Here is a 25,975-nt window from a genome sequence, read left to right on the forward strand (position 1 = left end):
GAAAATTCGGTTTTACATTCATATCATATGCATCATGAGGTCTCTTAGGGACCAAAATTTGTTTCTATGTTGTTATTTAATCCCATTATACTGGGTCGATATGAAGATTTTAACCTTCACCTCCTCAGTTAGAATGTCCTTAAATAGGGGCAGTTGTAAGACCCTAATTTTGACCCTAAGATCCCTCATGCAATTTCATCATATGATTAGCATTGGGATCACACCTTGGCATTCTCCTTACCCTTCTTTCATTGGGTTTGTTTTGGGAGAGATTACCAAGCACTATGTGATTGTATCATACTTGTATATTATCATTTTTCTAACCAAAATACCAAAAATATGTCTTTGCATTTGCCTAACTCTTTTGTAGGTAGGGCATGATCATCATTGACCTATCAAGTTCATATCTAGGGTTTAAGACCCTCATGGCTAAAAGTAGAACCAAGGATTGAGACACAATGTATCAAAGTATCATATATGAGTCCCCATGATCTTCATATGTTACTTTGATCAAGTATTCTTCAAGAGTTTGGAGGTAGTTTGCCTTGGAAACCCTAGTTTGTCTAGGTATCTTGAGTAACTTCTTCAACAAGATATCTCACCAATTGATAAAGTTTCTCAAGGGACACTTTAAAATTCATCATCTTATGCATATATGATCTACCATGAGCCTAGAAAGTCAAGAGAATTGAAGGTTAGCAAGTTGGTTGATGGTGGTTGGCCAGATGAATTCATCTGATCAAAACTGGGTCTCCCTAGACCCTATCTCCTACAATTTTCACCATATGAAAATTATTTCAAGAGAAAGGTTACTCTAAATGACATTTCAAACAACTTTCATGTTAAGACCTAGAGCTAGTTTTGCTTGTAAAATCATTGTCTATGTTGAAACATTATAGGTCATTTTGTCTAAACCCTAATTTGAAAGTCAACTTCCCAAGACCATAACTTGCTCAATTTTTATGATATGAAAGATTTATAAGTTTCACAATTAAATTCAATATGTCTACTTCGACTTTGATGTTTGTAGTGAGAGCTAAATCAACTTTTATGAGCATGTGATATGAGGATACATTATAGGTCATTTTTGACCTATACCATTGAACAAGTGATTTTCCTCAACTTCAAAAATGCATAACTCTATCATTATAAATCCAAATAACATGAAATTGGTGACCATTTTTAAGGTCTTTGAAATAGCTACAACTTTTATGAAGACACGTTTCTCATTTGGAGCTCACATAAAAAGTTAAGTAAGGTTGAATATTGAGATATATGACTTAACACTTAGAAAAAATTTCAACATGTTGAAATTTCCAAACTTCCACCTCAAAATTCACCATGATCCAAGTTTCAATTGGAAAAGTATCCAACATCAAAGTTGTTCCCCTTGATCTAAGATTTCCAAAGAACCCTATTTCATGCACTTTGGATGAGGTTTGCTAGAGCTGCACATGGTCTTAACAGGTTTGCATCATTGGATAAAATCAAATGTCCAAAACTACATTTCACTTTGCCTTGCCATTCAAGCATGATTTGAACTTCAGTACAGTTGCAATTAGATCATAATGGATTGCTTCATGGGCTTGTACACGCCCATGCAAGCTTGTGGATCACCCTTGCCATTTTTAGCAATTTTTCAAGTGCGCAATTATCAATCCCAAATGCTATAAATACAAGGCCTCTGAGCTCATTTCAAACAGACCTTGCGCGCCAGCTTTTCCCCCAATTGAAACCCTCACAATTCAAAGGAAAACCTGATAATTTTCAACTTGAAAATTGAGTTTGAATCTCACTGTTTGGAGATTCAAAAACTCCAGGATCCAAAGCTTTGTACCATTGCCAAACCACTTCTGCAAGCTCCTCGAGTGTGATCAAGTCAAGTTTGAAGCAAGCAAGATCCATTTCTGCACAGCATTAAAGGTAATTTTCAGAAATCTTCTTCTCTTTGATTCTCACTCAATTCTCATCAATTCTCTTGGATCTTTGGTTGTCTGAAGTCCTACCAATGTAGGCAAGAAGATTGAGTTGCTTTGATGTCAAATCGAAGCAACTCAGTTGACACACCTCAAAATTCAACTCCTCATATCTTTCTATATATTTGGAGTTAGTTGAAATTGAGGTCAAATTCGTGCTCTACGCCATTTTTTCTTTCAGATCATGTCCTCTTTTTTCATTTTAGTGTTGGTGATGAGTGAACCAGTCTGGTGAACCTCGTCTGAGAAGGTGACCGGAGGTCCAGCGCCGGTGGTATGCTGGATAGGTTCTGAGCCACTGATCTCATTTGAAATGTTTTAATCCTGAGCACCCAAAGTAATTACCACACGTGTGAAACAGTTGACCAGGTGTATGGTGGAACGCGCGCTCATGTCCATTTGATCTGCCACCTCAAATAATGAGGGAGATCAAGTGGTCCACGTTTTTTTTTATTTTCATTTGATTTTCATTAATTCATATTAATTTTAATATTGATCCAAAAAATATGAGAGTTTCACCAAAAAAAATTAAATAAATTCCTCTTTCATATTTTGAATTAAAATTATTTTTTGGATCATTATTAATATTTTTCATGATTTAATTGATTTTGTGAATATTTTTAATTGTTTAAAAATACTTTTAAGTTTCCAAAAATTCTGAAAATTTTTCTCCAAGGTCCTTTGACCTTGTTTGACCTATGAAAAATCTCATGGCCATTTCTTTGGTGTTTTGATGAGATTTTAGGAATTTGACAAACCATATTTAATTTAATGCATTATTTTTAATATTTTTAAATTGAATAAATGCCAAATAATTGTGTTGAGCCATTTTGGTTGTTTGTATAAGTTTGACTTGTGTTGTTGGGCCTTGATCAAGGTTGATTTGACTTTGTTAGGTTAAGATCATTGAATTTAGGGGATTGATGGAATGTACATTCCATCTCCCAAAATGAATAAATGATCTTAATTTGGTAAAAGTCCTCCTTTGTCCAATTTGAGTTTTGATCTATTCCCCTCCCTCTTCATCTAATTCCCCTTCTTTATGCATCCATTTCATTTGGCCTATGATGTCTCAAGATCCTAAGGCTAGTTGATTGGAAAATCAACATAAGTATGGATGAGATTAGGTCACCTCTTTTGCATATTCGTTTTGTGTGTGGTATGTTTCATGAGCATAGTCCATTATACTATGTCTCTAACATGCATTAACACCAAAATTCTATTGCCCGGCCTTAAATAGTTGTGACTTCTACATAAGTCCAATTACGATTGCTTAACACAACGCTAAATTTTTGACACAAAAAAGGCATAGCATTCTAGTTAGAGAGATTGTAAGTTTCCCCTCTTTCATGGTATTATGTGGAAACTTGGCATTTTTTACTTCCTTTGGAAGATGTCTTGGTTCAAGGATTCATGCTTGTGATAAGTGGGTTGAGTGTTCTCCAAAGAATGACTTAAAATGAAAAGAAAAATCAAAAACAATACTAATTTCTAATTCATTAACAACTAACATTTAATTTCAAGTCTTTTACTTTCAATGCACTTTATCTTTAAGCTCTATTCATTTTCCATTATTCATTCCATCGTAACTGTTTATATTAATGCCTTTTCACTTTGTCCATTTGGACCATATTGTGTGATATATCTTGTTTGTGTATATTTTGTTTGTTTGTGTGGTCTTTGACCATTAATATACATAATAAGAAACAAAAACCCTAAAAAACTATTGTGTGGACTGTTGGTTTGATCTTGGGCAATTGGACTTAGAATTTAGACAACATCCCTATGCAAAAGGACTTGGCCAATGCCAAATTTCATGTAACCAAATGCTTGCAATTTGAAACTTCATCTGATACATCATTGAAGATCCATCTGAGTTCATCTACAACATGATCATGGTGAAGCTGTTATTTTGAACCTGTGACATGTGGCATTCATCTGTTACATGGGCAAATTTGAAGAAGATCATGAAGTGGCTAAAGTTTGGATGTGGCTATCTTTATTTGATGCCTTGCTCTTCAAGTTAATATTGTATACATTGTTTGTTGCTTGATTCTAATATCCAAGGGAATTTGGGGTTTCTATATGACATTCTTGTCTATTGGATTGCAGCCCATTGGTCAGATCTTTTCAACTCTTAACTTTTAAATTTATGCTTAGGATTAGTCTCTTCATCTCCTCCCCACTTCTTTAATTTCAAATCTCTCCCTCCTTTTTGAAAAAAACTTCTTTGTTTGTGCTTGTCTTTTTTTTAACTTAGACCCTTTGCAAATTAGAAACTTTGGCCTTATACCATTGCATTTTCAAACTTCTTTTCTTAAATCAAACTTGTAAATAAACTTAACTATACTTGACTTAAAATTTTCAAAAGTCAAAAAGAGATAACTCATTCAAACCATTTTCTAGCCCCTTGTGCCTTTCAAACTTAATTTTTGATTAAAAGCAATGCATCCACTTTGAAATTTGTATCACGAACTACGAGGTTTTGATCCCTCATTTTTATGTTGGTACGTAGGCACAAGTTCGAAGGTCTTGTCAAACACAAAAATATAATTAATGAATTCTTTTCTCATCCTCCCATTCTATTTGTTTGTAAACATCACTTTATACAAAATACATATGCACACAAGAAAGGGCTCCCTAGGAGTACCTAGGACACTTTGGGTGCTAACACCTTCCCTCTATGTAACCAACCCCCTTACCTGTAATCTCTGCCATTTTATTAGTTTTGATTTGAAAACTTTTTATTTGTGGGTTTTGTTCGTACTTTTCCCTTTTCCCTTGGAAACAATAAAAGCGCGGTGGCGACTCTTGTTATTTGATGTCTTGCTTATCCATAGCTTGATGATCGTGAATTTACCGCTACAGGGGCCAAAAGAAATACAAAAAAAAGACAAAAGCCACATAGGGAAAACATAATTCTCCTTGGGGGTCCTTCTCAATGGCATGCTTCGACTGGGGACTCTCAGATTTACTGCCCTACTGGGTCACACCTTCCTCGTGAATAGGGAAAGACTCAAGTTCGGGAGAAGTCGCTACCTCATCATCCACCATCGCCCTGCCCTTCATGATCTTGAAAGGATCTAGGGGACTTAGGTCTATAGTAGGTTACAAAAAAAGGACTTAATCCTTAGCCATCTTAAAGTAAACATCAACGGTTAACACTATTTTGTCGTTCAAGTCTGATACCTCTTTCTCCAAACCTTTTTAGTGAAGGCAAACTGCATCCAAAGAGTCCTACAAAGATTTTTTCTCAGCGGAGATCTCTCTAGCCTTAGCTTGGGCATCTTCCAACCTCTTTCCCCATTTCTCCCCATCTTGCTGGAGGGACTTTAAAAATCATTGGCTCTCATTGTAAGCCTTCGTCTGCTCCTTGAGCCTCTCCTCTAAGTCACTATCATCCTTGTCGTACCTTCCATGCTCTACATCCTGAAGTATCGACACCTTTAATAAAAAAGTATCGTTCATGTTCATGATAATCGAGGAGAACTGTGAACAAAGGGCTCAATACTCAATAGGGAACTCCTTGAAAAAACGGGGGTGTGAACCTTTGAAGCGTAGGAGGTCGGGTCTAGCGTTGGTACGCCAGGGTATCATATTCTCACCTCTGGCAGGCTCCGTCACCTGGCTAACAATAAAAGGAGACCCCTCCTCTAATCGTTGAGCTTTAGCCCCTGGTAACTTTGAGGCCAATGTCTCAACCACCATTTTCCCCCGGGGTTTTATAAACTTTGCACGCTACAGACACATGTCATTAACGTTTGCAATTTCGAAGAGCATGTCATCATTAATTACGTTAAATGAAAAAAAACAAGTTCGTAGCATGATTGATTGACGTCTCGAGTTAATATGCCTTAGTTAAACAAAGGACACCTGGACACTGGCTCATTAGGTGATAATTATAACCAAAGATCTTGCATGATGCCTCAGATGCCCTCGGTTGAGGTACTCGCCTATGCATGAGAGACGCCACCGAGTAAAGTCGTTCTCAGTTAAAGGAATCGTCGATAGGGCGAGAGGTACATTCCGTAAAAGGGAGTGGTTTTAAACACTTCGCTCTTTAGAGGAAAGTCCTCGTGCTTGAGGGACTATATAATGTTATATTTGGAAAAGCCCTTGACTAGGTGCCCTCGCGTAACAATTGGCTCGCCCGGACGGAATCATAAGGAGTCGCCCAAGAGGTCCACCTAACGTGGGAGTTAAGTAAGAGAGAGTCCTCATTGACTCCGAGAAGATAGGCGGTTAATAAGCTCCATACTAAGTGGGGAATGGTTAAGACCATGTTTTGAGGACAAAAAACCTAGACCTCGGGAAGCCCTATATATACACTATCCCACAAGGGGATAAAAGAGGTTCTCATGTCATACACATTTACTACTACTCAAATAGCACTATACTCCTAGTAGTCCTAACACCTTCAATCTAACCGTCTGCTTACAACCTAGCAGCGATGACCACCAATATGACATATCACCTCACGTGAGCTGGTCCCTCGAACAACCTCAAAAACCACTGTATATGACTACTCTCCACTGTGAGTTATCCCTCATCCCAAACTTGTAATATACCTACTAGGATCTCTGAGTCTCTCTGCCTTTATAGGGGGAACACACACACATCATGTACTTTTTGGACATGGAAAAATTCATACTCTATAGCACACTTCTTAACAAAAAAAACTATAATAAAACAAACAAAATAGAAAGGTATGTAGTTAAAGTACTATATCCTTATTAATTGGCTATTACATAAAGAAAAATAAATAATAAAACACATATGCTAATGGCTTCAAACATCCAAACTCTAGTGAAATCATCACCACCAATATCATCACCATCATCTTCAATGGTATCTTGACTATCATCATCAAACTCTACTCCAGATTAAACACCTTCTTCATCGTTAACCAAAGTTAAATTTCTTGAAGTTCCAATTCCACCTAATTCAACAATGCCACCACTACCACTTTGCACAACATTAGTAACAACAACATCCGTTTCCTTAACAATGTTAACATTAACATCATCTTGCTCAACACTAACTTCAGTTTGCACATTTTCTTCCTTAGGATATTTAGTTATTCATTCATCATTAGAATGAATATTTTCAAAGGAAAGAACATCATTTTTTCTTTTTCTTTTTCTACTTTTCAACTTCAAATTAGGCATGACAACAGGGAAGACCAGGGACGATTTTTACCTTCCCCAAACGCAAACCTGAATTCTCAAACAATATTTGTTCCCCGCCCCGATCCCCAACGGAGATGGGGAAATAAAACACAAATACATCCCAAACGGGTCGGGGTTAGGTTCAGGTATCCCCCCATCCCCGCCACCATCCATTTAGTGAAATCAATTTGTTAATAGAAATATTTAGTTTTTTCAAAATAAAATTATATTACAAATAATAAAATAAAACAATCTCAAAAAATTTCTACATGCATTTCAAATATTTTAAATAATAAATACAAATCACAATATCAAAACATTGACATATATTTAATATTCTAAATTATCATAAACATAATAAAATAAATCAGGCGGATTCGGGGACGGGTTCAAGGTGGGTACTGGTGCCACATTACCCGACTTGTTCCCATATTTTGTAATCGGAGAAAACCCAAACCCAAACCCAAACCTAGTCAAAACGGATTTTTCCCGTCAAATCTGGGGCAGATTCGAATGGATACCTACAGGTACGGGTTATGTTGTCATGTCTACTACAATTTGACATAAATAAAATTATCCATTTGTTTATGCAACCTTCTTCTTGTATGAACCTACAAATTGTAGTAAATAATAATTCAACTCAAATTTTTTAAACAAATAAATCAAGTCTTTACACAAATTTGTGTTCTTATCTTAAACAAATAAAAAAAACATATAAAAAGTTATGGGAAATTTGGGTTGTTTTCTTAGTTTTTTTTCAAAACAAAATTTCTTAAAAAGAACAGACTCGTAATCTCGCCATAGACTCACAATTCTATACGAGTTTGTGCGAGTCTATTCGAATTTACTCTAGTTTATTAAAAACGATTTTATGTGCGATTCTACTCGCTTTTGATTCTTAAACTCATAAACTCATACGAATTTATAAGTCCACCCGCAAATTTAACAACCATGCTCCAAAATACACCACTATTATTATTAGTTAAAAATATATTTAAAAAAGAAACAATAAATATATTTTATAATTTAAAAAGAGACTTATGTATAAAACCAACATCTTTTGTCAAATGAATGTTTTTATTTAATAATATAGTATTGCTTGAAGCAAAAACATGCTTTTATTTTAGAGAATAACTCTCTTGACTCTTCTATTTTTAGGAGAGAGAATCAACTTGTAAACTAAAATGATTCACTCTTAGTAACAATATCCTTCAACCTTAAACCTTTACACCTGCCCATAAAATTGGACCATAGTCAACCCACAACAACCCCCACCACCAGTTTCACTACTTACTACTTACTCATCTCTCTCTCTCTCTCTCAAATTCTCGACAAGATTCAACAACAGCAACCTGTAAAGTTAAAGAAGGAACCACTGTTGTAACAAAACACAAACTTCAAAAACGGTTCCTTCTCAAATATTGACTACCCTTGAATCAAAACCAAATCAACAAACTATGGGAATACTATACGACGACGTAGTGATTATCAGGCCACCAGAAAAAGAAGGCGACCCAACTATGATTACTGTGAATTGCCCTGACAAAACCGGTCTTGGTTGTGACTTGTGTCGTATCATACTCTTCTTTGGTCTAAACATTGTTAGAGGAGGTAACTTTACTAACACTAAAAATCAAAATTTTCATAGTTTTTGAGATGGGAATTCCTCTAAAAATCAAATTTTTATCCTGAATTTTTCATTTTCGTTTGAATTTGAGAGATGGGTATGTGAGTTTACTGAATTTCTGAGATGGGTTTGCTTTGGTTTCTGTGTTTGCTTGACCCTGAAATGAATTTCTTGAATTTGAGATTTAGAATGAATAACAATTTTTTGTTTTGTTTTGTTTTCTGTGTTGCGATGAAGACGTGTCAACTGATGGAAAATGGTGCTACATAGTTTTCTGGGTGGTTGGGAAACAGAAGACAAGGTGGAGTTTGTTGAAGAAGAGGATGGTTGAAGCATGTCCTTCTTGTTTCTCAGCTTCTGGAATCTCTTATTACTGTTCTGATTTGCAGCCAACTAAGCCTCCTGATGTTTTCCTTTTGAAATTCTGCTGTCATGATCGGAAAGGACTATTACACGGTAATTTTTCGAAACTGTACTGAGAAATCCAAGTCTTTCGGTGCGTGTGGTTGGTTCTGAATCGACAAAAATTGATTTTGAATGAATTGATTCTGGTTAAAAGTGCTTTAAATTGGACTCATTTGTGGAGGCAAAAATCAGTTCTACTCGAAGAGCATTCTAACTTCTCAAAATCAATTCTACACCTCTGGAATCAAATTTGATGTCGTATTCTTGAATGCATTCCAATTTGGAGCTATGTTATTATGCCATATCTTATTTTTATAAGATTGTCTTTTACTTTGTGACAACGATTTTGTGTGGAATCGGTGGACAGAACAAAATAACCGAATGTTTTTATATCCGTGGCAGATGTTACTGCGGTTCTTTGTGAGCTAGAGCTTTCTATTATCAAAGTTAAGGTTTCCACTACCCCTGATGGCAAAGTCTTGGATCTGTTTTTTATCATAGATCCCAGGTTTTTACATATTCCATTTGCTACTCTATAATGCTAGTTCGTTCTACCGAAACTTCTTCATCGTATTACCTAATGCACTTTTGATGAATGTATAATAACAGAGATCTTTTACATACAAAGACAAGAAAGGATGATACGATCGAACAGATAAAAGGTGTCTTGGAGGATTCCGTACTTACTATGGAAATCGAATTGGTTGGCCCGGAAATTTCTGCTTGTTCGCAGGCATCTTCATTCCTTCCAGCTGCCATCACTGAAAACGATTATAATTTGGAATTGCCTGAGTCCGTTCGAAGTGGAACTCTCCGATCAGATTATGCTTCAATCACGGTGGACAACACGCTTAGTCCAGCTCATTCCCTTGTCCAAATTACGTGCCAAGACCACAAAGGTCTTCTTTACGATATAATGAGAACTCTTAAGGACTACAACATTAAGGTATGTGAATTCAAAATCATCATGAATAAATATTGTTTTATGCTAATCTTATGCTATTATTAATCGAATATGTGCCAACGCAATTTGTCGCTTAATCAGATTTCGTTCGGGCGTTTCATTACAAAACCTCGACGAAAATGTGACATGGACTTGTTCATCATGCAAGCAGATGGAAAAAAAATAGTTGACCCTAACAAGCAGAGTTCTTTGCTGTCACGCCTTAGAACGGAACTATATCGTCCACTAAGAGTAGCTGTTGTGAGCAGAGGCCCTGATACTGAGCTTCTGGTTGCAAACCCTGTCGAGTTGTCTGGCGAAGGACGGCCTCTAGTTTTTTATGATATTACTCTTGCTCTCAAAATGCTTGAAATTTGCATCTTTTCGGTAATTACTGATCTGTTATCAAAAATTGTAAAGGTCAAATCATTTAGTCCTTTAAATTTGCATCTTTGCAGCCATTATGTTAATATTCCGATGAATTGTTTCAACAGGCTGAAATTGGGAGACACGTGATCGGAGACCGCGAGTGGGAAGTTTATAGAATCTTGCTCGACGAAGGGGAGGGATTGTCTGTTCCAAGAAACATGATTGAGGAGGGAGTTTGGAAGATGTTGATGGGTTGGGAGTGATCAATGCATGGTTGTTGTTATGACATTTTCCACCTTGTGAATGAACCTCTGTCTATGTACATATAACAATGATATCATAAAGTTTATTAGAAGTAATTGTGAAATATAATGTATGCAAATGATATGTTTTATGTCTTTTGTAATGCTAACTTAATGTATATAAATTAGAAGGTAGTTGCAAGTCAATGAAAATGAAGTAAATATTGTGAAGTAGTTAATATTCTGATTAATCTTATGTTTTATTAATAAGATTGCGTTAAATACAATCCCAAACATGAGAGAAAAAGTGTTTCTGTTAAAGAAGAGTAAAATGGGACCGGTCAGTCGGACATGTCCGTTTTACCCACATTTTTTTAAAGATTGAATCAAGATTTTAAGGTCAGTCCTCTCTAATTTGTGTCGTCCAGTAAACAAGAGCTACTCTTTAATGTGTGTCTGTCCCTTCTGCATTGACACATAATACACTATTTAATAAAAGATTAAGTTATTGATGAGAAAATTTTGATATAGTAACATAATTAGGATCGTATTTTATATTACTCTTCAACTACATTCGTACCTGGAGAACGCCAATACCATTAAATAAATTTCATGTCTAACTCTGAGACATGGATCATGGAGTGGGCTTTAACCTTGGACTTAAAGCAAGAATATGGAAAGTTTACGAGCATTTAACTTGCTACCCAATTGTATATGATACCCCTCAAACTTAATGATGCGCAAATTTGAAAAATCCAGAGTGATACCGGAAATTCCAAATTTTCTCTCGGAAATTCTAAAATCAGTAAGTATTTTTTCGGATATTCAAAATTTCTGTAAAAATCGTTTGAATTTGTATCGGGAATTTCAGAAATTCCAGTATTTATAAATATATTTTTCCAGAAATTTCATATTTCTTGGTACTTTCATATGCATTTTTTCCGAAAACTTCTGAATTTACTGCAGTTCAGAAAAATTGGTTTTTCCGATAAAATATGGGAAATTTCAAAATTTTCGAAATTTAACTGATATTTTTGTTTTGTTTTTTCGTTTTGTAGTGAAATACACGGGTAATGACGACACTATTACAGTCAGGGCCATAAATAGAGCGACAATCCAGGCTAGGGCTGTTGAGACTGAGTCTTCTTAGCTACGGGTTGGACGAGTAGTTCCAACCGGTTCACACCGGAAATAGTTGGTTGGGCAGAGGAAGTTTCGCGCACCTCGTAGCACCCGGCGCCGAACAATAAGATAATACGAGCATCCAAAGATGATGTCGAGGTTGTTCATGATCAGGAGGTGTATATTCAAGATGTTCATGACCCATCGGTCGAGACAAATGTGATACATGTTGTTGCTGAGGTTGTTGATGAGGTGACAGATGAGGTGGTCCATCCAGATGTCCATATTGCAAATAAGGTGGTTGTAGCGGTAAATTCATGATCATCAAGCTATGGATAAGCTAAACATCAATAAAACCAAAGTCGCCACCGCGTTTTTATTGTTTCCAAGGGAAAAGGGAAAACTACGAACAAAATCCAAAAATAAGAAATTTTCAAATCAAAACTAATAAAATGTCAGAGATTACAGGTAAGGGGGTTAGTTACACAGAGGGAAGGTGTTAGCACCTAAAGTGTCCTAGGTACTTCTCGGGAGCCTTTTTTGTGTGCCTATGTATTTTGTACAAAGTGATGTTTACAAACAAACAGAATGGGGGGTGAGAAACGAATTCATTAATTATATTTTTGTGTTTGACAAGACCTTCGGACTTGTGCCTACGTACCAACATAAAAATGGGGGATCAAAACCTCGTAGTTCATGATACAAATTTCAAAGTGGATGCATTGTTTTTAACAAAAATTAAGTTTGAAAGGCACAAAGGCCTAAAAAAAGGTTTGAATGAGTTAGTTCTTTTTGGACTTTTGAAAGTTTAAGTCAAGTATAATTAAGTTTATTTACAAGTTTGATTAAGAAAAGAAGTTCGAAAATGCAATGGCATAAGGCCAAAGTTCTAGTTTGCAAAGTGGTCAAAGTTTAGAGCAAAACTAGTTCAAGCAAGGAAGAATTTTTAAAAGGAGGGAGAGATTTTGAAATTAAATAAGTGGGGAGGAGATGAAGAGATTAATCCTATGCACAAAATTAAAAGTTAAGAGTTGAAAAGATCTGACCAATGGGTAGCAATCCAATAGACAAGAATGTCTTATAGAAACCCAAATTCCCTTGGACATTTAGAATCAAGTCACAAACAAATGCATACAATATTATCTTGAAGAGCAATGCATCAAATAAATATAGCCCCATCCAAGCCTTAGTCACTCCTGATCTCCTTCAAATTTGCCCATGTAGCTGATGAATTCCACAAGTCACAAGTTCAAAATAACAGCTTCACAATGATCATGTTGCAGATGAACTCAAAGGAATCTTCAATGATGCATCAGATGCAATTTTAAATTGCAAGCACTTGGTTACATGAAAGTTGGCATTGGTCAAGTCCTTTAGCATAGGGAGGTTTCCTAGAGTCTAAGTCCAATTGTCCAAGATCAAGCCAACAGTCCACACAAAAGTTTTTTAGGGTTTTTGTTCTTATTATGTACGTTAATGGTCAAAGACCACACAAACAAACAAAACATACACAAACAAAATGTATCACAAATATGGTCCAAATGGACAAAGTGAAAATGACATTAACATAAACAATTAGAATGGTATGAATAATGGCAAATGAATATAGACTTGAAATTAAATGACATTAAAGTAAATGGCTTGAAATTAAATTTTAGTTGTTAATGAGTTAGAAGTTAGTATTGTTTTGCATTTTCTTTTTTGTTTTAAGTCATTCTTTGTAGAACACTCAACCCACTTATCACAAGCATGGATCCTTGAACCAGGGCATCTTCCAAAGGAAGGAAAAAAGGCCAAGTTTCCACACAATACCATGAAAGAGGGGAGACTTACAATCTCACTAACTAGAATGCTATGCCTTTTGTGTCAAAAATTTAGCGATATGTTAAGCAATCGTAATTGGACTTATGTAGAAGTCACAAGTATTTGAGGTCGGGCAATAGAATTTTGGTGTTAATGCATGTTAGAGACATAGTATAATGGACTATACTCATGAAACACACCACACACAAAAAGAATATGCAAAAGAGGTGGCCTAATCTCATCCATACTTATGTTGATTTTGCAATCAACTAGCCTTAGGATTTTGAGATGTCATAGGCCAAATGAAATGAATGCATAAAGAAGGGGAATTAGATGAAGAGGGAGGGGAATGGATCAAAACTCAAATTGGTCAAAGGAGGATTTTTACCAAATTAATATCATTCATTCATTTTGGTGATGGAATGTACATTCCATCAATCCCCTAAATCCAATGATATTAACCTAGCAAAGTCAAATTAACCTTGACCAAGACCCAACAACACAAGTCAAACTTACACAAACCATCACAAGAGGTCAACACAATTATTTGGCATTTATTCAATTTAAAAAATACTAAAAATAATGCATTAAATTAAATATGGTTTGTCAAATTCCTAAAATCTCATCAAAGCACCAAAGAAATGGCCATGAGATTTATCATAGGTCAAACAAGGTCAAAGGACCTTGAAGAAAAAATTTCAGAATTTTTAAATATTTAAAAGTATTTTAAACAATTAAAAATAAACACAAAATCAATTAAATCATGAAAATATTAATAATGATCCAAAAAAATAATTTTTATTCAAAATATGAAAGAGGAATTTATTTAAATTTTTTTGGTGAAACTCTCATATTTTTTGGATCAATATTAAAATTATTATGGATTAATAAAAATCAAATGAAATAAAATAAAAATCAAAAAATAAAAAAAACGTGAGCCGCTTGATCTCCCTCATTAATTGAGGTGGCAGATCAAGTGGATGGAAACGCGCGTTCCATGGTGGAACTTAGTCAGCGCGCCACACGCGTGGTAATCAAAACCAACGCCTAAGATTAAAACATTTCAAATGGATCATGTGGTCTGGAGACGTGCCAACACACCGCCGGAGCCAGAGCTCCGGTCTTCTTCTTCGGTGGACCTCACCGGACTGGTTTACCCTTAACCATGACCAAAATAAAAAAGGAGGACACAATCTGAAAGAAAAAATGGTGTAGAGCAGGAATCTGACCTCAATTTCAACTAACTCCAAATATATAAAAAGATATGAGGAGTTGAATTTTGAGGTGTGAGAACTGAGTTACTTTGATTTGACCTCAAAGCAACTCAATCTTCTTGCCTACATTGGTAGGACTTCAGACAACCAAAGATCCAAGAGAATTGAGTGAGAATCGAAGAGAAGAAGTTTTCTGAAATTTACCTTCAATGTTGTGCAAAAATGGATCCTGCTTGCTTCAACCTTGATCTGATCACACTTGAGAAGCTTGCAGGAGAGGTTTGACAATGGTACAAAGCTTTGGATCCTGGAGTTTCTGAATCTCCAAACAGTGAAATTCAAACTCAATTTTCAAGTTGAAAATTCTCAGGTTTTCCTTTGAATGGTGAGGGTTTCAATTGGGGGGCAAAGCTGACGCGCAAGGTGTCTTTGAATTGAGCTCCAAGGGCCTGTATTTATAGCAATTGGGATTGAAATTTGCACACTTGAAAAATTGCTAATTTTGAACATTTCATGCACAAGCTTGCATGGGCGTGTACAGGCCCATGAAGCAATGTGAAATGTGATTTTTGGCATTTGATTTCTTCCAATCATGCAGACCTGTTAAAGCCATGTGCAGCCCTAGCAAACTTTATCCAAAATGCATGAACTTTGGTTCTTTGGAAAGCTTAGATCAATTGGAACAACTTTGATGTTGGACACTTTTTCATTTGGAACTTGGATCATGGTGAATTTTGAAATGTGGCTTGGGTGTCAAGGCAATGTGAAATGTGATTTTTGGCATTTGATTTCTTCCAATCATGCAGATCTGTTAAAGCCATATGCAGCTCTAGCAAACTTTATCCAAAATGCATGAACTTGGGTTCTTTGGAAAGCTTAGATCAATTGGAACAATTTTGATGTTGGACACTTTTTCATTTGGAACTTGGATCATGGTGAATTTTGAGGTGGAAGTTTGGAAATTTCAATATGTTGAAATTTTTTCTAAGTGTCAAGTCATATATCTCAATATTCCACCTTGCTTAACTTTTTATGTGAGCTTCAAATGAGAAACGTGTTTTTATAAAAGTTGTAGCTATTTCAAAGAACTTTAAAATGATCACCAATTTCATGTGATTTGGATTTATAATGATAGAGTTATACATTTTTGAAGTTTGGAAAAATCACTTGCTCAATGGTATAGGTCAAAAATGACCTATAATGTATCCTCATATCATATGCTCATAAAAGTTGAATTAGCTCTCACTACAAACATAAAAGTTGAAGTAGACATCTTGAATTTGATTGTGAAACTTGTAAATCTTTCATCTCATAAAAAATTGATCAAGTTATGGCTTTGGGAAGTTGACTTTCAAATTAGGGTTTAGACAAAATAATCTATAATGTTTCAACATAGAAAATGATTTTCCAAGAAAAAATAGCTCTAGGTTTCAGCATGAAAGTTGTTTGGAATGTCACTTAGAGTAAATTTTATCTTGGAAGAATTTTAATATGGTGAAAAATGTAGGAGATAAGGTCTAGGGAGACCCAGTTTTGATCAGATGAATTCATCTGGCCAACCACCATCAACCAACTTGCTAACCTTCAATTATTTTGACTTTATAGGCTCATGGTAGATCATATATGCATAAGATGATGAATTTTGAAGTTTACCTTGAGAAATTTGATCAATTGGTGAGATAGCTTGTTGGAGATGTTACTCAAGATACCTAGTCGAACTAGGGTTTCCAAGGAAAATCACTTCCAAACTCTTGAAGAAAACTTGACCAATATAACATGTAGAGATCATTGTGACTCATATATGATGCTTTGAGACATTGTGGCTCAATCCTTGATTGTACTTTTAGCCATGAGGGTCTCAAACCCTAGGTGTGAACTTGATAAATTTTGATGATCATGCCCTACCTACAAAAAAGTTAGGCAAATACAAAGACATATTTTTGGTATTTTGGTTAGTGAAATGATAAAATACAAGTATGATACAATCACATGGTGCTTGGTGATCTCTCCCAAAATAAACCCAATGAAAGAGGGGTAAGGAGAATGCCAAAGTATGATCCCAATGCTAATGCATATGATGAAATTGCATGAGGGTTCTTAGGGTAAAAATTGGGGTCTTACAGCTGCCCATATTTAAGGACATTCTAATTGAGGAGGTGAAGGTTAAAATCTTCGTATCGACTCAGTAGAATGGGATTAAATAACAACATAGAAACAAATTTTGGTCCCTAAGAGACTGAAGATCCGCAGGAGTATAACGCTTTCCGTGAGGAAAACTCACTGGGGAGACAGAGACTCTGAGGGGATAAAAGGTTACGCGTAGGCCAGGTTACGACTAAAAACTGCTGGGGGACTAGAGGACTTCCATAAAAATGGAAAGACTCAGCCGGGGAAACAAGACATCTGCAGGGGATTAAAAGTAGATCAGGATAAAACTGAAGTACTTGAACCAATGTAAGAAAAGCGATTTCACTAAAGAAATGCGCACTCAACTCAACTGGGGAAGAAATAAACTTCAACATAGGAGGAACATAAATCTATTATCCACTACCTGCTACTGGGTAAGGAGATAATAAAAGTCTGGTATAGAGGACACCCGTCATCGGTTAGGATGAACATATCAAGGATGACTCGCTGGGAATCTTCAGGAGGGAGTATTCATTACCAGTTACTGGGTAAGAATAGCCTTGCTGGGGAAAACTGTAGAAAATAGGATTTAGAACTTCCAGTTACTGGGCAGAAGACCAAAGATGAGAATATTTGTCACCGGTTAAGGTGAACATATCAAGGATAGACTCAAAGTAAAGAAGATCCGTCATCGGTTAAGATGAACATATCAAGGATAGTCTTGCCTGGGAATTATTAAGGAGGATACCCATCATCGGTTAAGATGAACATATCAAGGATAAACCAACTGAACAAAAAGTAGGAATTACATCTATCGAATACTGGATAGAAGACCATCAAAGAGAAAATATGTCACCGATTAGGATGAACATATCAAGGATAGTCTCTGCTGAGGGGAAGAGTAGGATTTACAACTACCGGTTACTGGGTAGAAGACCGCAAATAGGAGGAAATCCGTCATCCGTTAGGATGAACATATCAATGATTAACCCTCTGGGGAATAAAATAGGGATCACAACTACCTTTTTACTGGGTAGAATACCAAGGATGAGAATATCCGTCATCGGTTAGGATGAACATATCAAGGATAGTCTCAAGCAAGGGAAGAAAATATCTGTCATCGGTTAGGATGAACATATCAAGGATATACTTCCTGGGGAAACGTGAAAACGAATCCGCTGGGGAGAAAAAGTTGCTCTTGTCGGGTATTGGACAAAAGTGAAAAATATGAGAAGAATATTACCAGTTACCGGATAATAGGCTCTCAGGGGACCAAAAGCATATATCTAGGTAAGATCTAGAAAGAAAAGGTCAATCAAGACTCAACCCAATGAGGATATAGCTCAAGGGGAGTAATTCCATCCAGGTAATCAACTGGGGAGGAAATTAAACAATGATCATCCATGAGGAAATAACTCAGTGTGGAAAGGAGAAAGGTTAAAATCTTTCTACTTAAGGGGGTCGACACTTCTACCATTGAGAGGACAGACACCAAACTTGTATGGGGATAAAGTATCGCCATAACAAAGAATAAGAATCTCAGACAAGGAATCAACAAATATGATTATGCAAATATATGTAATCATGAAATTATATGAGTGTATATGTATTTGTATATGTATATGTATATATGATGATTATGCTGACAAAACGATCGCAAAGGATACAAAGGTGTCGCAAAAATTTGAATCATCGATACAATCCTCGGTCAATCCACAACAAGGGATACAATTGCTGGAGAACAGGGAGATCAACATCCCAAAGGCTCAACATTATCTGGGGAAGGAGGAGATATGCTGAGGAAAGGAAATATTATTGAATCTGCAGGGAATTTTAGGTCAACACCATATCAAATGGGAGACAACCATACAGAGGATAAACACAAGTATCTGCTCAAAAACCAGGAGGAAACTTTGACTGGGAGTGAGTCGGATGGCTATTGGCGGAGAAACCAACGCGATCTACTAGGGAAATCGATCTCACTCTGCTGAAGATCAAAACAGAAAATCAACCCTGCTGAGGAACACACAAACTCTGCCAGGGACTGAATCAACCAACTCAGCTGGGAAAAGTACAGAAGCTCCGCTGGGGATCAAACACTCCACAGGGGAACTAGACCAACAAAATCGGCTAGGGATACCCGAAGGGTTATCTGCTTGGGGAACCCATAGAGCTTCACACTTAAGACTTGCTGTTTTTCGAAATGCTGTTGATATTGCTTTAAAACTGCCGCTGAACAATTCTTGCTTTTATATGTCTAAGAAAATGATTTTAAAAATTTTGATTTAAAAAATGATCATAATAAAATTTTAAAACTATTTGGCTGAAATAAATAAGAGTAGAAACAATTGGATAAAAGCTCAACTTTATATAATAGAATGGTAGTCTGTAAATGAGAAGACTCCATAGATCTTTACAAATTTGAAAATGGTAATTTACATGGAAAAGGGTTTCATTGAATACAAATGACCACTAATCCTTCTACAAACTCTTGATGTCCGTTGTGCTTTTGACCGCCACTGGGGGTGATGAATTGACGTCAACCTTTGTGCTCAACAAAGTTTCTTCAATACTGGACGATCAGTAGCATGCAGTTACTTACCATAATCCCTAATTTTTGCATAAATTGCCCCAAGGTGGGGTACTCAATTTATCGGGATAATTTTTTATGTTTTATGTCTCTAATTTTTGCCTGGATCGCCCTTTCAGGTTTTCAATCCACCGAGACGCTCCTTTTTTTCCTAAGCCTCCCTTTCGGGTTTTCAACTTAGCGAGTTATTCTTTTCTTTTTTTAGGCGAAGTATTTCTTGATTGCATCTGCGTTCACAGGACGAGTGAACTTTTCACCATCCATAGTTGTAAGAATTAAAGCACCGCCTAAAAAGGCTCTCTTAACAACATACGGGCCTTCATAATTTGGAGTCCATTTGCCCCTAGAATCTTGTTTGAAAGATAAAATCTTCTTGAGCACAAGGTCACCTTCTCTGAACACCCGAGGTCTGACCTTCTTATCAAAAACTTTCTTCATCCTCTGCTGATATAACTGACCATGACACATGGCAGTTAATCTCTTCTCTTCTATCAAATTCAACTGATCAAACCTGGTCTGACACCATTCAGCCTCAGTCAACTTGGCTTCCATGAGCACACACAATGAAGGAATCTCAACCTCTACGGGGAGTACTGCTTCCATACCATAAACAAGAGAGAAAGGGGTTGCCCCTGTTGAAGTGCGGATGGATGTACGATGCCCGTGCAAAGAAAATGGGAGCATCTCATGCCAATCCTTATATGTGACAATCATCTTCTGCATAATCTTCTTGATATTCTTATTTGCAGCTTCAACAACCCCATTCATCTTAGGTTTGTAGGGAAAAGAATTATGATGTGCAATCTTGAAGTCTTTGCAAAGAGCTTCCACCATATTGTTGTTCAAGTTAGATCCATTATCAGTAATGATCTTACTTGGCACACCATATCGGCATATAATCTTATTCTTGATAAACCTTACAATAACTTGCTTGGTTACATTTGCATATGATGCCGCTTTAACCCATTTTCTGAAGTAGTCAATTGCCACTAAAATGAAACGATGTCCACTCGAAGCTTTAGGCTCAATCATCCCAATCATGTCAATTCCCCACATGGAGAAAGGACATGGGGAAGAGATAACATTCAACAGTGTTGGAGGAGCATGAATCTTATCTGCATATATTTGACACTTGTGGCATTTGTTCACAAACTTGCAACAGTCAGATTCCATTGTCAGTCAATAGTAACCTGCCCTCAACATCTTTTTTGTCATTGCATGTCCATTGGAATGAGTACCAAATGAACCTTCATGCACTTCAATCATCAACAAGTCTGCTTCGTGTCTATCCACGCGTCTAAGCAGAACCATGTCAAAGTTTCTCTTGTACAGTACATCACCATTCAAGTAGAAATTGCCGACTAACCTTCTCAAAGTCTTCTTATCTTTCAAAGATGCCCCAGACGGGTAAATCTGACTTTGGACAAAACATTTGATGTCGTAATACCACGGCTTCTCGTCTTTGACCTCTTCAACAGCAAACACATGAACTGGTCTATCAAGACGCATCACGGTCAAGTTGGGAACCTCATTCCAGTACTTCACTACGATCATTGACGCCAATGTTGCAAGAGCATCTGTCATCCGATTTTCATCTCGAGGGATATGATGAAACTCAACTTTTGTAAAGAAAGTTGAAATCCTCCTCGCATAATCTCTATATGGTATTAAACCGGGTTGATTCGTCTCCCATTCACCTTTGATCTGATTCACAACCGAAGCTGAATCTCCAAATACATCTAAGTGCTTGATTCTGAGATCAATGGCCTCTTCAAGCCCCATAATGCAAGCTTCATATTCTGCCATGTTGTTTGTACACTTGAAAGTCAAACTAGTTGTAAACCGAAAATGTGTGCCTTGAGAATTAATAATCACTGCCCCAATGCCATTACCATATTGATTAACAGCTCCATCAAATACCATGCCCCAACGGGAACCAGGTTATGGCCTTTCTTCAAGCAATGGTTCATCACAATCTTTCATTTTCAAGTATAAGATCTCTTCATTAGGAAAATCATATTGCACTGACTGGTAATCTTCAATTGGTTGGTGAGCCAAATGGTCAGCCAAGATACTACCTTTGATTGCTTTCTAAGATCGGTATTCAATATCATACTCTGATAACAACATCTGCCAACGGGCAATTCTCCCTGTTAAAGCAGGCTTCTCAAATATATACTTGATTGGATCCATTTTGGATATCAACTAAGTGGTATGATTCAACATATACTGACGCAGACGCTTAGCAGCCCAAGCCAATGTGCAACAAGTTTTCTCAAACATAGAACATCGAGTCTCACAGTCGGTGAACTTCTTACTGAGGTAGTAAATCGCGAATTCTTTCTTTCTAGTCTCATCTTGCTGACCTAGAACACAACCCATACTATCTTCAAGCACAGTTAAATACATGATCAGCGGTCTTCCTTCCATAGGCGGAGACAAGATTGGAGGTTCAAGTAGATATTCCTTGATACTGTTGAAAGCTTTCTGGCAGTCTTCGGTCTAATCACAAGACTGATCTTTCCGAAGAAGCTTGAATATAGGCGCACATGTGGCAGTCATGTGTGAAATGAATCTTTAGATGCAATTCAAGCGGTCGAGAAAACCTCTGACTTTCTTCTCAGTTTTGGGCGCAGGCATCTCTTGTATTGCTTTGACCTTGGCAGGATCAACTTCAATACCTTTCTCGCTGACGATAAAGCCCAACAACTTACCAGAACGAACACCCAAAAGTACACTTATTGGGATTCAAGCGGAGTTTATACTTCCTCAAACATTGGAATAGCTTCAACAAATGCTCAACATGTTCCTCTTTATCAATTGATTTAGCAATCATATCATCGACATATACTTCAATCTCTTTATGCATCATATCATGAAAAAGAGTAGTCATTGCTCTTTGGTACGTTGTGCCAAAATTCTTCAAATCGAAAGGCATCACTCTATAACAGAATATTCCCCAAGGTGTAATGAATGTGGTCTTCTCCATATCTTCGGGTGCCATCTTGATCTGATTATATCCGGAAAATCCATCCATAAACGAAAAGACTTTGAACTTAGCAGTGTTGTCTACCAACATATCAATGTGTGGAAGAGGGAAATCATCTTTCGGACTAGCTTTATTCAAATCTCTATAGTTAACACACATGCAAACTTTTCCATCTTTCTTTGGCACAGGCACAATATTGGCCACCCATTGCGGATACTCAGCGGTCACAAGGAAACCGACATCAATCTACTTCTGCACTTCCTCTTTAATCTTCACTGCCATATCAGGATGCGTTCTTCTCAACTTCTGTTTGACTGGCGGGCATTCTGGCTTCAACGACAATCTATGCTCCACAATCTCAGAATCCAAACCAGGCATGTCATGATAGGACCAAGCAAACACATTTGAATATTCTCGAAGAAGATCAACCAATCCCTTCTTAACATCTGGACACAGTCAAGACCCAATTTTTACTTCCTTCACATCATCCTCGGAGCCCAAGTTGACTAGCTCAATCTGCTCTTCGAACGGCTGAATGATCTTTTCATCGTGCTCAAGAAGACGAGATAGTTCATCACTCACTTCTTCATCACTTTCCTCCTCGGTCTCAAACACAGGGAATTCAAAATTTGGAGAAGGAGAAGGATCAATGTATTCAATGGGGTTAGGAACCAACCTGCATAATGATTTTATATTTTTATTTTAGAGAAGTGAATTTGTGACCAAATATTATGCATATGGACAATTTATATTGTTTATTTATGTTTTTCGTGATTATCATTTTCAGAATAAAGCAAAAAGTAAAAACAAAACATCCTAGATGTGGATGAATATAATTAATTTTATTAATGATCAATTTCAAAATGCCCAAACAATGTTCACTTCTCCCTTAGGTAGAGGAGAAGGATTTTTCAAAACATATAAAAGTAATTACTTAGATCAATGAAAAATAATAGGAACATCAACAACAGTCCAATTGTTGCAAGCCTTTCCATGCGTCACAAAATTGGTGCAGTCTTCCTCTTCGTCATCCTCTAGCACAACAGCTAAGTGTTGTTTATTGCCATTAATGAACCCTCCGTTACAGAAGCTAAGTTGCATATCCTCAGACCTTGCAGTTGATGATCCTCGCTGAAAGCCCATACCAGTTCTTCCTTTGTTGTCGGAGACCTCTACCATGCGCTCCCACTGATCAACATTGCCTTCTTCAACAATCTTCTTTGCATCTTTCAATGAGGACATAGGTGCCTGAACTCTCTTTTCAGTAACAATAGATAAGTCTTGGAACGGAGTTCCAACCTTATCCTCAACTTCAGCATAAGAGAAAGATGATAGGTGGCTAACCAACAACGCCTTTTCCCCGCCAACAATTACAAGCTTTCCATTCTTCACAAATTTGAGCTTCTGATGTAGTGTGGAGGTAACAGCTCTCGCCTCGTGGATCCATGGACTTCCCAATAGACAACTGTAGGCCGGGTGGACATCCATTACTTGAAAAGTAATTTGGAAGTCACTCAGACATATCTTTACTAGAAGGTCCACTTCTCCAATCGTAGTTTTGCACGAACCGTCAAAAGCTTTGACAATTACACCGCTATACCTCATGGGCGCTCCTTGATATGACAGCTTTGAAAGAGTTGACTTCGGCAGCATATTCGATGAAGATCCGGTGTCAACAAGCACATTGGACAAAGCATCATCTTTGCAATTCATAGAGATATGCAAGGCCAAGTTATGATTTTTACCTTCCTCAGGGAGTTCTTCATCATAAAAGTTGAGATTGTTGCAGGAAGTGATGTTAGCCACAACATGATCGAATTGATCCACCATAACATCATGTTCCACAAATGCTTGCTTAAGAACTTTTTGTAGTACTTCTTTATGCGCTTCTGAATTCATAAGCAGAGACAATACTGAAATCTTCGAGGGGGTTTGGAGCAGCTGCTCCACCATATTGAACTCGCTTTTCTTGATCAGACGAAGTACCTCATCATCATCATTAGCCTTAAAATTGTTGGATTCCCCATACTTATACTTTGAAGCACTAACCAGATCTACAGCAGGCACTTCCACCTCCCTACTGACAGTTGATTCTTCTTTGTCTTTTGGGAACACCGACCCAAACACACGACCACTTCGGGTCACCTTGGTAACATCAGCAATGCTCACTACAGAGCTGGTCGTAGGCAATGGGACCTCTTGACCATCCTTCATCATTTTTGCATTGTACTAATATGGAACAGCTTTATTGGATGAATACGGGACTGGATCCACTAACCGTATGACCAACGGCGATACCGATCTGTTGTTGACACTATTACTGTTGAATTAGTACTGATTGATTATTCGAAAATACAGGAATGACTGAAGATACTTGATGATGGTGTTGACGGGATGGTTGATTCCTTCTTATCTGAGGCCTCCTCTGCCTCCCATTAGAAATTGCATTAGCTTCACTATCTTTCTTCTTCCCAAAACTGCCGCCATATCTCTTACTTGATGATGCTTCCTCCTTTGACAAACTTCCTTCATGGACACCTTCTTCAAGCCTCATCCCCATGCTTACCATTTCAGTAAAGTCACTGGGGGCACTGGAAATCATACGTTCATAATAAAATGAACTCAGGGTCTTCGAAAAGATTTTTGTCATTTCCTTCTCCTCTAAAGGAGGAGTGATATGGGCATCCAATTCTCTCCACCTCTGCGCATACTCTTTGAATGTCTCTTTATCCTTCTGAGACATAGACCTCAGTTGGTATCTATCAGGCGCCATATCCACGTTGTACTTATACTGCTTCACAAAAGCTTCCCCCAAATCGTTGAAAGTGTGAATGCTTGCACTATCCAACCCCATATACCAACGGAGCGCAGCACCAGTCAAACTGTCTTGGAAGTAGTGTATCAATAGTTGATCGTTGTCAGTTTGGGTAGACATCTTGCGGGAATACATCACTAGATGACTGAGCGGACATGTGTTCCCTTTGTATTTTTCAAAGTCAGGCACTTTGAATTTCACCGGAATCTTTGCATTCGGCACCAGACATAACTCAGCATCACTTTTCCCAAACAAGTCCTTACCTCTCAACGTCTTCAGTTCCTTGCGCAGCTCAAGAAACTGATCCTTCATTTCGTCCATTTTCTCATAAGCATCCGGGCCCTCATATGGCTCGGAATGATAAATGGTGTCCTCTACACGAGGTATGGTGTGCACAACGGGAGGTGGCACAGACATGACCGGGCTAGATGCTGGTATAGAAGCAAAAGTAGGCGCAAATCCTTCAAGCATGAAGTTCGGAGGCATTCCCCACAGGAATCCGGCAGGCATAGCAGACGCAAAGTGAGCGGAAGCAGCAGACATGGTAGAGGTAGCCACCTCTGAAATAACAGTCCTCTAAGGAGG

General features: G+C 37.3%; 2 protein-coding genes across 2 annotated transcripts in view; one reads left to right on the forward strand and one right to left on the reverse strand.

The window, feature by feature from the left end:
- The window catches only part of LOC127094313 (DEAD-box ATP-dependent RNA helicase 31), a 39,770-nt gene extending 34,086 nt beyond the window's left edge, over positions 1–5,684 (reverse strand). Inside the window, exons 1-2 of the mRNA XM_051033164.1 lie at positions 5,582–5,684; positions 5,389–5,465 (exon numbers count right to left, since the gene is read on the reverse strand). Coding sequence (XP_050889121.1) covers positions 5,389–5,465; positions 5,582–5,684 — 180 coding nt within the window. The remainder of the gene's footprint in view (positions 1–5,388; positions 5,466–5,581) is intronic.
- Positions 5,685–8,278: 2,594 nt separating this feature from the next.
- LOC127096823 (ACT domain-containing protein ACR10) lies at positions 8,279–10,964 on the forward strand. The gene is made up of 6 exons (XM_051035361.1): positions 8,279–8,755; positions 9,009–9,227; positions 9,579–9,684; positions 9,786–10,122; positions 10,222–10,506; positions 10,614–10,964. Exons 1-6 carry the CDS (start codon positions 8,602–8,604, stop codon positions 10,749–10,751), a joined length of 1,239 nt encoding a protein of 412 aa, XP_050891318.1. The 5' UTR covers positions 8,279–8,601; the 3' UTR covers positions 10,752–10,964.
- Positions 10,965–25,975: the final 15,011 nt, after the last annotated feature.

This window comes from Lathyrus oleraceus, chromosome 6 (genome assembly GCF_024323335.1).
Source record: "Lathyrus oleraceus cultivar Zhongwan6 chromosome 6, CAAS_Psat_ZW6_1.0, whole genome shotgun sequence".
NCBI classification, from domain to species: Eukaryota; Viridiplantae; Streptophyta; class Magnoliopsida; order Fabales; family Fabaceae; genus Lathyrus; species Lathyrus oleraceus.

What these genes read in the sequence shown, in the direction of transcription:
- LOC127096823 (XM_051035361.1), top strand. Translation starts at nt 8,602, where the DNA reads ATGGGAATACTATACGACGACGTAGTGATTATCAGGCCACCAGAAAAA. An exon ending in TTTTTTATCATAGATCCCAG is followed by an intron (nt 9,685 to 9,785) that starts GTTTTTACATAT and finishes GTATAATAACAG; the next exon opens with AGATCTTTTACATACAAAGA. An exon ending in TTAAGGACTACAACATTAAG is followed by an intron (nt 10,123 to 10,221) that starts GTATGTGAATTC and finishes TCGCTTAATCAG; the next exon opens with ATTTCGTTCGGGCGTTTCAT.